The sequence below is a fragment of the Barbatula barbatula genome (assembly GCF_947034865.1).
Source record: "Barbatula barbatula genome assembly, chromosome: 13".
NCBI classification, from domain to species: Eukaryota; Metazoa; Chordata; class Actinopteri; order Cypriniformes; family Nemacheilidae; genus Barbatula; species Barbatula barbatula.
The window spans coordinates 11,466,404-11,480,483 of NC_136776.1; the positions used below are offsets into that span (position 1 = coordinate 11,466,404).

Below are 14,080 nucleotides of genomic sequence, written 5' to 3' on the forward strand. Positions count from 1 at the left end.
TTACCTGTTATCAGAATGAAACATGTCAAAAGATGCTGAAGATGACCCATAATCCTCTATATAATATTTCTTCAATTTAAAACATAGCGCTGCTTCCACGGGTGAACTGAAATGATTCTCTAGTTGCACCATCATGTTGGTTACTGTACCTGTTGTTTAACACCTTTGATAACTGCTGGCCTATCCTGTTTCAAGAGCTCAGGAGAAGTTCACCTGAACTCATTAGAGGTTCACCTTGTTTTTCCACCAGAAAAAAAACCAAATCTCTCTGTCACACATTTAATGAGAGGAAAGAACATTCACGCATGAACTAGTGCTGCTCTCTAATGTTTAGCGTTTTTATTTTCTCATATGTTGTTCCACCAAAAGAAACAATGGTTTATTTAGGATTCAGCATAATAAGCAGTTACGTTATTAAAAATATAAAAATACAAATCATATTTAATAATTCAGGAGTGTATTAATAATTTATTATACCGTATATTTATTTAAACAATATATACCACTCTATATCAAAACATACATACAATACAACAAAACAAATGAAACACAAATGAAAATAGTACAAATAATACAAAAAAATTAAACAAAAAATGCAGTATCTCCAAAATGTTTTGTTTCCCGTAACAACTTAAAGCAGCTTTAAAAAGAAAATCAATTCTGAATAACCTCAGCATAGAAAAGTTAACTAAGGGTTTTTGTCTAGACGGTAGGATTGTAACCACAGAACCATAATTGTTATTGAGCTCACTGTGATAAAAATAAAATACAGTATGAAGAGCAGACGGTCAATGATTTGACCAAACATGATCCATTCATCTGTCCTGTTGTCATTACTGAAGTGTTCTTCAACCTGACGGCGGATAGCCAGCAGATCTTTCCTCAGCTTCTGCATTTCCTCTAGACACCGTTCCTGGAAACTCGCTGGGGATGAACAAACTGATTCTTTCTTTGAGTATTCAGTCATGCTGTTACTGTCGAAAAAAATCTTTGATCTGTTTGCTGTAGGCAAGAAACAAAAAGCAAAAATGATGTCAATGTAAATAACCATTCATAGCCCATTTTATACAAAGTAAATAGTGTTAACTCTGTGTGGAAACATCCCAACAGAAAACAATATATTGATTCTAAAAGCGCTCTAACCTTCTGAGTTTTGATCCCAAGCTTTCTGCTCCATACACACGAGTCGAGCAAGATACTTTAGCACCAGAATCCTGATACATTTTGGTAATGGGGGATAATGGCTGGAACCGCACAGGATATTAGTGATGAAAACCGTTTCAAGGAGACTTGTAACCATCAAGGCCAAGCAGAGAGAGAAGAACAGATCTAGATGTAGAGAGGCAGATTGATGTACAGGTCACTCTGCACTTGATGCAAAATGATGCTTTAAAAGGTTCTTTGATGCCATAGAAGAACAATTTGGTTCCATAAAGAACCTTTAACATCTGAATAACCTTTCTGTTTCACAAAGGTTTATAAAAAGTAAGAAAGAGATGGTTCTTTAAAGATCCTTTGACTAAATGGTACTACTGTTTTGTAGTTGAACATGTACCCTGATGAACAGATCAACAGGAATTGAGTAGAGCATATTTTACGCTGGTCAGTACTTGCTATTTCTGCTTTCAGAATTTAAGGCACAAAATATGTCATTTTGCCGCTAGATGTCGTGAATCAATAACAAAGGCGTAACTTGTGTGAAGGAGCCAGACGTAGAAATAAGATCGTACGAATTATACAGATTAGTAAACGTAAAATAGTTAAGACTTCCCGTGAAACTGTGTTGGAAAGGTCAATATCACGCCTGTTAAAGCTATCCAAGAAAAACAAAATACATCCAAAACCAAACTGAGTTATGTGTTGCTCATTTAGTCTTAATAGCCTTTTCTCTTGAATTGGTGTAGCTACAGTAGCACACGCTCTTTGACCCTGTTAACCAACACATTTTTTGAAGTCTTGCTTGTTACTGAAATAGCCTGCAGTAAACACAAGATGTCTTGGTCTTTTCATCAGGGTAAATACAGTTAGTGAAAAAGAGAGTTTGAAAACTGACTTATGAGAGGTAAGGTGTTCCCTGTGACGGGCAGGAGGTCATTCATTAACAGCAGGAATACGGTGTAACCCAAGATGAGCGTCATTTTGAAGGCCGATCGATCCACATGCTGAGGAGGCAGTAAGAAGCTGAACAGATCCACAGAAAGCAGAAAGCAGCTGGGAAGCAAGAGGTTCACCACATACAGCGCAGATCGACGTCTCAACACAATCTATAGTGCACAACAGTGAATAAAAACATAAAGTCTCCTTTCAAAACCACACATTTAATTATCAAGTTATTTTCTGAATAATCTAAACAAACAAAATCTCGATCAAATTGTTTTGGACTTGATCTGTCCGTTGATTCACATTTTTAAGTTTGACTAGTTACATAATATATCTTGTACATAACAGAGTAAATTGTGTTATGGGTTTGAATACCAGGGAACACACATACCTGGGCTGGTAAAAAGTGAATTGTGAATGCAATGTATATTGCTTTGGATAAAAGTGTCTGACAAATGCATTAACACAAAATATGTCTTAAATCACAGTTCAACATGTATCAATATTTACTGAAAAACCTTCAAATATAACAACATTTATAAATGAACCGCACGCGGTAAGTTAAACTATATCTGTGTTTTGTTGACAAAGCGCGTACTTGCATAAGCTAACTCAAACAACACAAATTTATAGTGAATCAACAGTAATGCAGAGGTAATGCGATGATGTGTTGTGTGCTTGCGCTCAGTAGCACTCCCCACCCCCCGCCCCACACGTTTTCGGAAATAATCATACAGCTGTATATGTCTTTTATAGTTGTGATTAATCTAAAGACTCTTCGAAGACACGAAATATGCTAAATTAATCTATCGCTCTTTTTACCTGTAAGCCGGGACTTTCTCTGCTAGAACGGCCATATTGAGCATTGCACTTCCCTCAATTCGTTGTAATAGACCCTCGACATCTTTGTTACAATAAAGTTACGTATTAACTTAACCGCCCTATTTTAAACTTTAAAAAATGCCACGAACATGTACAATAAGTTCATCCCATCCTCCTTCTTCATAAGTGTGTTCGGGTTTTTCTCCCAGCATGTCTATTAGCTCCCACTCTCCTTGGGTCGCCATGAGTTCCAAAGACTCCTGGAATACTTGCTTGACGGGTTTAAAGAAGAACAACCGAACATCCTGAACTACAGAGAAACAGACCATCAGATACAAAATCATCACATTGATTATAGCAGAACACTACGATTCACAGTGGAGCGTAACATCGTTCACCGTTGTGTTTGTAAGAGTTGAACGTGTACGAGCAGTTCTGAATATCAAAAGGAAAGTTGTAGATGTCCAGTTTACAGGAGCTGATCACATGAAATGGCTTGCCGTCCCTCACCTCACCATTGGACATAATGTACACGTAGTATGTTTCCGGTGCTCTGTTTTCATCCATGCTGTAACAGTTAAACAGTTAAAGTAACATTTATAGTTACACAGCCGCTTAAAAACTCTGTCTTCATTTACTCACCCTCAAGTTGTTCCAAATCTGTATACATTGCTTTGTTCTGATGAACACAGAAAAATACATTCGGAAGAATGCTTGTAACCAAACAGTTCTCGGCCACCTTGGACTACCATAGTGGGACATTTTTTTATAAATGTCTTTGTTCTGTTGAACACAAAAACATCTATTTTGAAGAATGTTGGAAAGTTCTGGGGCACTTTTGACTACTATTGTAAGTTTTCCTACTAGTAGTCAATGGTGGCCAAGAACTGTTTGGTTACAAGCATTCTTCCAAATAACTATACACATTCATACAGATGTTGAACAACTCAAGGGTGAGTACATAATAACATTATGTACATAAAAAGATCTTGCATATTTAACAGACAATGTACAATATTAAGACATATAATAAGATATAAACTGTTATATTGTTTTATTTTACAGAATTTTCAGGAAGTTTTGAAATACTGTACAAAAATGTGAATTTAAAGAAATTTCACTGAGTGTAAAATATTACGAAAAACATGTTATGTTTTTAAATTTACTATACAATTTTCTTTTACTTTTGAACAAAATTGCATTTGCCGTCTGAATTTCATGGGCAGTAATAATAGCACACTGTACATGCCAATGTTATGTGATGCGATCATTGTTTTTCCATTTGTGACATTATTTACAACCAAAAAGTATTTAGACTTCTTCTACAATTTGTAGAATTAAATAAATTCAGAATCAATTTTAAATGGTAGTCTATGTTATCAAATAGACTTTAAATACTTTGACCGAATCAGAGTTAGTTTTAACCTTTTATACTTTGCAACATACAATTCATTGATGACAATGTCTGGAATCCATACTGTCTCTCGTGGAAGTGAGATTTTATTTGCTCCGCATTCAGCAGGATCCCAGTTTAAGCCTTCAATCTGCCAAGTCTACAAAAACAATAATTCAGTCAGGCCTGGCCCCCAAATACTATAATGTAAATCTTTCCTCTTTAAAGGGCTAAAAAAACATCTTTCTATATCTAATGTTAGATACGATTTACTAAAATATGACATAGTCTAATACTGTCATTGCCGAAAACGTATGTCATACTCACCAGCCTCACCCACAGATATGTTTCCAACACCTGTAATTTTTCATTCTGAAAGGGAAATAAGAATATATTCTGCAACAGTTAGTGCTTTAGTGTAAAGTTTTGAATTAAACAAATACACATTGCTTACCACTCCTAAAATCCCATAGAGTGTCAGGTCTACAGTGACATTGGTAGGAGTTCGTAGGCTGATAACAGGTCTTGCTTCACTGTAGCTCAGGACTTCCTCTTTCATTGCTTGAAGGAGAGATTTTGTTGTCGGCTGAGAACAGTTTAATGCCTCCACCGATCTTAGTAACACAGCTGAAAGCCCAAATCACAAATTATAAGATGCAATTCATGGCATTCACCACTGAACACACATACACTCTTAAAAATAAAGGTGCTACAAAAGGTTCTTTACAGTGATGCCATAGAAGGACCTTTTGTGGTTCAATTTCTTGCTTACTTTTGATATAAAAGCTTAAGAGCCCTTTTCTATCACATGAAAGGTTGTTCGGATGTAAGTCAAAAATGGTTCTTCTATGGCATCTTTACGGGTCTAAAATCACAGTATTTTGAATGATGTAGTGTTTATTTTGACAAAAAAATTTACCCATCTTACAATTCACAAAGAAGTTAGTGATGAGGCAGGTGAGAGTGGCTGTCCACGGTTTGACCTGTAGTTTCCGGTTTAGCTATTATTGAAGGATAACAAGAGCAAAACACAATCACATCGTAATCGTATTAATACTGAACCATAAATATCACACGTAGAGTGCACCCTGTCCACTAATGTTAAACATAAAAAGCAATATATATCATAAATTCAGATGTTCTTACCCAGGATCTTGGAATACAGATAAAAGCCATTGGTCTCTTACTTAACAGGAAACGTTTAGCAGGTCTTAAGAATATTTTTTTCATATATGGAGTTCGAGTGTCGGGTTTTGTCAGGATGAAAATGTAGGTAACAACCTAAATACTTACATTTTATAGATCGTACACCCGTAGTCATTTGTATAATAAAATGATGAGGTTATCACCTGATGGTTCATCATACACTTTCATGTATCAAGCATGTACAAATATTACTATGTTGAAAAATGCAAACAAGCATTTCATCAGTTATGGAAAGTGTACAAGCCACTGTATCTTTTTTTAATGGAACACTGATCGGCAAATGGTGTGACGGATTGGTCACTCAAATGTGGCTAAGAAACCTACTGGCACAAGGAAAATGTTCTCTCAACAGGCTGTAGTCTGGCTTTAGTTGAAACTAGTAACTTTGTGTAAGATAGTATTTTTCTACATCATCAAAGTTGTGATTTGTGCTTAGTGGACAATAAAAATAATCTGGAGTCTAAGGACCAAATATGAAATAATTTTGGATCATATCTTCTGAACTGGACCAATAACCAACCAGATAGAACCGCAAATAAATATTGATGCCCTAAAGAACATATTTTGGACAGATTTTCACAGGTGAGCACCACTTCAAGTTTTAATACTTGTGCTAAAGAATCTGGCAGTATTTGTTTCTTTGTTCATACGAAACAAAATATTTGACTCGTACTTGATGTTTTTTATTAGTTAAGTGCTAATCATAAGCTTGAATAAAACTAAATAGATGCTAAGATAAAAGAACAATCCCAGTTCACAAGTTGCATAGTTGACTGAGAACCTTAGAATTGCAGTGGATGAAATGTTAGACCCAAAAATCGAGATAATCTATTATCCCGAGGTTATATCTAAACTGTAGAGGGATTATTCTGTCTACATTGAACAAATGAAGCAATGATGAATTTATTGAATAAATAATGAATCATTCCAGACAATCTGACAGCACAGAAGATGTTTTCATATTGATGATTTGAACACAGGTGAAAAACCCTTCAGAGAAAATAAAAACCTCAAACATTTTCCTATTCAGGCAGTGACCGCAGAGGTTTGACGACTCATATGTACAAACCAAAGCAAACTCTGATCTGTTGAGAGATGGGCACTAGCACTTACAAACATGTAAATATCTGGCCTCTGTAAACCAGAACATTTGAATGAACTCAAACAACCACATCTCACTGGTTCACATTTGTATCATCTTTGCAAAATCAAGACTTTTAACAATTTTCCCTTTATAAGCAACAAATCGTACCACAATTGTGATAACATCATGGTTTTGGACATAATCATTGTATTCTTTAAAGTACATACAGTTGGGCAAATAAGAATTTGATACACTGCCGAAGTTTTCCCACTTACAAAGAATGGAAAGATCTGTAATTTTCATCGTTGGTACACAGCAATTTTGAGAGACAGAATGCAAAATAATCCAGAAAATCACAAAAACACATATTTAAAACAAATATATTTTGTATTTTATGGCATGAAAAAAATATTTGATACAATAGAAAAATATAACTTTATATTTGGGACAGAAACCTTTGTTTACAATTACAGAGATCAGACGTTTCCTGTAGTTCTTGACCAGGCTTTCACACACTGCAGGGATTTTGGCCCACTCCTCCTTACAGGTCTTCTCCAGATGTTTCAGGTTTTGGTGCTGTCGCTGGGAAACACGGAGTTGTATGATGATTAAGTGATAATCCATCAGTGGTCTTTTTGGAATTAATTCAAGATGCCAGGCCTTCAAACAAGATCATATTATATACAAAGAAGGTGAATACTTTTAGAGCTGGAAGATGCTGCAAAATCAGATTGTGGTTTAACTCTGACCAGAAATCAGATGAAAACCTCCATTGAATCATCCCCCATTGTAGTAAAGATTTGTGACACCCTTTGGTGTTTCAGGGGTGAGCAACCACCCTTTTAGTTTTTGGGACACTAAAGCTGTGTCTCAATCAGCTCCCTACTCCCAAGGTTGTGAATCAGTATTTCTTGTACACGGGTACGGGCACTGGAAACATTTACATTTTACATTTAGTCATTTAGCAGACGCTTTTATCCAAAGCGACTTACAAAGAGTTCAGGGAGCAATAAGCGATATGTCATACAAAGAGCAATAGTACATTAGGTGCTAATAAAAAGTTACTAGTTTCAACAAAAGCCAGACCACAACCTGTTGAGAGAAGAGGGTTAGTGTACGTTTTATTTTTCATTTGTCTGTCAAGTATTCGCAGAAGAGGTGTGTTTTAAGTAGTTTTTTGAAGGTTGTGAGAGATGTGGTTGACCGGACCGCATTGGGAAGAATGTTCCACCAGGAAGGAGTTGTGAAGGAGAATGGGCGGGAAAGGGATTTACTCCCCTTATGAGAAGACAATACAAGACGCCGCTCGTCTGCTGAACGCAGGGTTCTTGATGGGGTGTGAAAGTATACCAGTGCAGATCCAGTGATAGTCCTGTGTACAAACATCAGTGACTTGAATCTGATCCGGGCTTCAACCGGTAGCCAGTGGAGAGAGATGAAAAGGGGTGTCACATGAGCCCTTGTGGGCTGTTGGAAGATGAGGCGAGCTGCTGCGTTTTGAACCAGCTGAAGTGGTAAGGACCCGGCTCACTTCACATTGGGACACTGTTCACTTATTTTAAGAAACACGTTCTTTAACCCAAAACACACATGAGACGCTTGTTTGAGACGCCATTGTTTATTTAACTATCTAACAGTGCTGTGTCAAAAGCAGAAACCAGTGTCCAACGAGCTCATACAAACTCTTTGTTAAAGCTTGACTTTTACCCAATGTATCAGAAGAAGACAGTGATATCAGTCATGAAGAGGCTGCGACGTCTTTCAACTTGCCGAATAAAAACTCACTAAAACAGTAAAAACTCACTGTGTTTAGCCTATAGGTTGTGCCTATAGCGTATTCAAATAAAAGTTATTTGCAAATCATAAAATGCATTATTTAACAACAATAATACATTTAAAAAAGTAACACTTTTCATTATTTGTTTGTTCTTTATTCTTTTAGTTTTCTCTTTTTGAGAAGATCTTCAAAGTTTACAAAATGATAACTCCGCGTCTTATCTGTGCTGAAAAATGACAGTGAACCTTAAATTGAAATTGCCATTAAAATTGTTTTATATTATAGATAACAAATTATTTTTATAAACTAAAAAAATTATAAAAATGTTTTCATTCAGTTATTATATCACAGTTTGACACTACCTTTCAATGGTGTTCCACATTTTATCCACAAAAACGGATTACCATGTTGTACAAATAATAATGTCACAAAACTCTATATTATCACTTCGCTCATTGTATTAATACACATCTAAGAGTTTTAGTTAGATTAGGGGGCTTTAGAGTGCTACCATTCTAGAGTTTTGGCAAAAACCATGGGTCTACTAGAGTAACCATGGTTTTTGTTTTAAAGGAGAAGCAATTTAGCAGCAGAAGCGTACAGAATTGTGTAAGTGTATTTAAATTGTGTCTTGTTGAGTTTTAGTACTGTGTTAAATCGCTTTGTATTTACTTCCGCTCTGTCACGTGGTGAAACCGCGTGTAGTATCGTTCCTTTGTTCGTTCTTGGGCTAGTTTAATTTGTTTGCTTTGTGTACGCGTGTCATCTGAGGGCGGGGCCAAACGCCAGCATTGTTATTTAAACTGAGATTAGTGTTCAATCTGAAGGAGAAGCAATTTAGCAGCAGAAGCGTACAGAATTGTGTAAGTGTATTTAAATTGTGTCTTGTTGAGTTTTAGTACTGTGTTAAACTGAGAAATCACTTTGTATTTACTTCCGCTCTGTCACGTTCCTTCGTTCGTTCTTGGGCTAGTTTAATTTGTTTGCTTTGTGTGCGCATGTCATCTGAGGGCGGGGCCTGTTGAATTAAAGTAATTAGATGGGTATTTAAAAAGCGTCTACCCACCGCGGCAGTGGTCGCGTGCAGCCCTCATCGCGTGAAGACCGAAGAGAGTAAAGACATCGACTCTACCTGCGCGCGACTCCACCGAATGGGGACACCGACAGGGCACTTGAGTATTGCACTTCTAGTTTTGTTTTAACACTTGCACTTTTTGTCTTACTTGTTTGCACTAATACTTAATCCTTTATTGTTATCTTTAATGTTTCTCCCTATTTTCTTTCTGCTTCTCTTAAATATGTGTTTTCAAATCCTTTCTGTTATCACAACACGTAAATCATCTGCCGCATGCCGAAGGCGACGCAATGCTAATAATCTTCACAATGTATCACTGCTAGCAACTGCCCCTTCTACTTTCCCAATAGGATTGTGGAACTGCCAATCTGCTGTGAACAAAACTGATTTCATTACAGCTTTTGTTAAACATTCTGGTCTTTTAGCACTTACAGAAACATGGATCAAACCAGAGGACTCTGCCACTCCCGCTGCCCTCTCCCATAACCACACTTTCTCCCACAGCCCTTGCATCACAGGAAGGGTTGGAGGCACCGGTCTACTCATCCCCAAAGACTGGAAATTCAATCAACTAACACCCATGTGTGACCACAGCTCCTTCGAGTTTCATGCTGTTACTATCACCCACCCTGTTAAAAGTCATTTTGTAGTTATATATCGTCCCCCAGGTCAGCTTGGACATTTCTTGGAGGAGCTGGATGTGTTTCTTTCATCCTTCCCTGAGGATGGTACTCCCCTGGTGGTACTAGGTGACTTCAACATCCACATTGGAAAACCACAGGCTGACTTCGTCAACCTGACCGCATCATTTCTCCTCGAGCAGGTTTCCACATCAGCAACCCACAAGTCTGGAAACCATATAGATCTGATCTTCACAAGGTACTGCTCCACTCATCACTCTCAGGTCACCCCGCTGCACACGTCTGATCACTTCTTCGTCACCCTCGACCTCACTGCTCCGGATATCGCAGATGTCTTACCGATGGTCACCTTCCGGCGCAACCTGCGGTCTCTCCCTCCCTCCTGTTTTTCCTCTGCTGTCTTTTCTGCACTCCCCCCCTCTGATGAGCTCTCTCTTTTGAATACAGACAATGCCACAGACACTCTGTATTCCACGCTTTCATCCTGCTTTGACAACCTATGCCCTCTTGCATCTGGACCAGCCTGTGCATCCCCGTCGGCTCCCTGGTTATCGGATGTACTGCGTGAGCATCGCGCCAGCCTCCGGTCAGCTGAGAGAAAATGGCGCAAGTCAAAAGACCCTGCAGACCTCTCTCTCTACCAATCTCTTCTCTCTTCTTTCTCTGTAGATGTCACCTCTGCAAAAACAGAGTACTACCACTTGAGGATCTGCAACTCTCTGGACTCTCGTACGCTCTTCAAAACCTTCTCTGCTCTCCTCTGTCCTCCTGCTCCCGCACCTTCATCGGAGTTAACAGCTGCTGATTTTGCATCGTTCTTCGTAAAGAAAACTACTGCCATCAGCAGCCAGTTCTCTACGCCACCATCTGTCGAACCCGCCCACATCCCTGACACGTGTGTGCTCCCCGCCTTTTCTACTCTGTCTGAAGCTGATGTCTCAAAGGTCATTGGCTCCAACCACCCTACCACCTGCCCACTGGATCCCATCCCCACCCATCTCCTCCAGGCCATCTCTCCAACGGTTGTGCCTGCTCTGACCCACATCATCAACTCTTCGCTCACCACTGGGACATTTCCCACAGCGTTCAAAGATGCCCGCATCACACCGCTTCTAAAGAAACCCACCCTGGACCCTACACTGCTAGAAAACTACAGGCCTGTCTCCCTTCTTCCCTTCATCGCCAAAGCCCTGTAGCGAGTTGTGTTCAACCAGCTCTCCTCCTTTCTCATGCAAAACAACCTCCTGGACAGCAATCAGTCTTGGTTCAAGACCGGTCATTCCACAGAGACTGCACTGCTCTCAGTCATCGAAGCCCTGAGACTGGCAAAAGCATCATCCATGTCATCTGTGCTCATCCTACTGGATCTGTCTGCTGCCTTTGACACTGTCAATCATCACATCCTCCTGGCTTCTTTCAGTGCTATGGGTGTCTCTGGAATGGCGTTGCAATGGTTTGAGTCCTACCTCTCTAGGTCTGCATCCCACATCAACGAAAGTCCAGCCTTACCATTCTTCTGACGATGCCGTTCCATTACACCCAGAACGAGAGCGAAGGCTGGTAAAGTACCCCGTTCTCTGTCTCACTTACTACTGTCCGCCTCACTGTCGAATTGTCCGTCCCTTACAGGGAGCAAAGAGGGAGCTATTGTGAAGAGTTGAATGGTGGCTTTGCGAGCACGTCAACGAGTCCGAGCCCGGAAGCTGCCTGCCCCACGAGAACTTCCACGAGTCTGACGACGATTAAAGTCCCGGTCTGTCCCACGAGGCCTACCTAGAGAGGAATATACTTACCTGAAGAACGGAAAAGTACCTACCGGCACCCCCCCCTTCCTCACTTCATCAACGCTACAGAGACAGGCCCACCTAGAGAGGAATATACTTACCTGAAGGACGGAAAAGTACCTACCAGCCCCCCGCTTCTTCATTGCGTCCACGCTACAGCCACGAGCATCCCCACCTCTGCTTTTTATCCCTTTTTAGATTAATAAAAACTTACCTTTTTAAACGCATCCTTGTTGTCCACCTCTTGGTGTTTTCTGGTCTCTGCTCCTCCGGATTGTGGTAAATAACCCTCGGCCCTGTCACGGGGTGACAGTACCATCCCAAAAAGGAAAAAAGTCATTCTCCCGTACCTTCTCTGGATCTGTTCCACATTGGTGGAATGATCTACCAGCTGCTACAAGATCAGCAGACTCGGTTGCCATCTTAAAAAAACATCTCTTCCGTCAACACGTCGCTGGTTGATTTTTCCTAATTCTCTTCCCTTTCCTTCTTTAAAAAAAAAAATAAAAATACGTACTAATCTCACTATTCTTAGCTTTGTATACTGTGCTAGGCTTTAATGGACTAGTTTTGATGCACTTATGTATACACCTCTAAAGTTCTGTCAATAAGACTCTCGTAGGGTTTAACATGGTAGTTTACATGACATCTAAATGTTTTGGTTTTGGCAAAATAGATTTGCTATGCTGCTGCTGTGGCGGAGCAAGTACAGAGACTCTCTACTGCTAAATAAATCCACAATTTGCTCGGTGTGCATGTAAAGTATGCTGCTGCTGCACATATAACATAAATGAATAAACACCCAAATAGCGTACATGATCACCTTGGAGCAGATCAATGCAAGTGGAGCTGGGGAAGGAGAAGGGTTTCTGAAGCTTTCTGCACTGCTAACGAAAATCACAAGCAAAGATTTGAATGTTGGGCAGCAAGCTCATTGGCTGCTTATACAGAAGGAACCAATCAGCTGCGCCATGTGGGAAAGCTATTTTGTCCGATTTGGTTAGACTATAGACTGTGCCATCCAGAGTTTCATGCTAGAATTCTCTCTGTCATTTATGTATATTACATTGCATTTCTGTCAATAGATCATATAAAAAATGACACACTGGACCTTTAACTTTAGTAAATCCACGGTTAATTTGCCGAAACAATAAGCATGCCAATAGGACTTTGCATGCCAATCTCCGTCCTGTACATATGGGTATAAAAGGAGATGGCACGGATTGCCTAGAGATCAGGCCTGGATACTCTCACGTTATCATGGGTCCCGGCCCGGCTATGTGCCCAAAGTTCCTTTTTGGAACTTGGACCGCATGCAGAGCTCTGAGCAGCTCTTTGTCTGTTTTGGAGGTCAGCAAAAGGGCAGGGCTGTCTCCAAACATAGGTTGGTGCGCTAGATTGTTGGTTGACGTCACTTGGGCGTACCGTTCCAAAGATCGCCCATACCCGCTTGCAGTGAGGGCACACCCCCACTTGGCTGTGGCGTCCTCGTGGGCACTGGCTCAGGGCACCTCTCTGGCAGACATATGTACAGCTCTGGGTTGGGCTACGCCCAATACCTTCGCAAGGTTTTACAGCCTCCACATGGAACTGGTGTCAGCCCGAGTCTTGCATGGTACCTAAAGATGAGACCGGCAGCCGGTGGTGCTCACGCCTGCTAAGGCGCCTTCCCCCTCCTTGGGTGGGTCAGTGCGCTATTCAGCTGATGTATCCTCATGATCTGGTTCCCATGCTGGTGGACCATGACCTCTCCTAGGTGGACCTCCCCCTATCGCGGCACTCCCTTACAGTCCGCACATACTCCATTGAGTTCTCCCCAATTGGCGAGACCATGTGGGTGTCTCCACTAAAACTCCTCCCTGCAGTAAAAAGTGGTCTCCGTAGCACATTTTCTCAGTGAGGAAATAATGCTTCCCATTGGCAGGGGCTTCCCACCTTTCTCAAGCTCTGGGACCCCCTACCTCTCCACTGGAAGGTTACAATTTTTACGTCTGACACGCCTAGGTTAGAGATTGTGATGCGGCACAGCGCTGTGGTGTTTTCGTAGGAACCCCATTCTGTCGACACTATGTCGAGAGACAGACAGAAAGGGAACATCTCGGTTACGTATGTAATTTAATTCGCCAATTTCATTGGCTGTTTCAAGTCAGTCATAGTTGACCGGTTCTCTAGTCAAACCCAATTCTGTCAACACGTCT

The 14,080-nt window shown here is 40.3% G+C and overlaps 1 protein-coding gene across 1 annotated transcript; it reads right to left on the bottom strand.

Annotated features, from left to right (window-relative positions):
* Positions 1-688: 688 nt before the first annotated feature.
* LOC306902962 (5-hydroxytryptamine receptor 3A) lies at positions 689-12,201 on the bottom strand (the record flags this gene model as incomplete). The annotated part of the gene is made up of 10 exons (XM_079471882.1): positions 689-1,002; positions 1,144-1,329; positions 2,054-2,264; positions 3,078-3,232; positions 3,321-3,490; positions 4,656-4,687; positions 4,770-4,942; positions 5,244-5,316; positions 7,077-7,187; positions 12,097-12,201. The coding sequence occupies 10 exons, from the start codon at positions 12,199-12,201 to the stop codon at positions 689-691; spliced, it is 1,530 nt and encodes a 509-aa protein (XP_079328008.1).
* Positions 12,202-14,080: the final 1,879 nt, after the last annotated feature.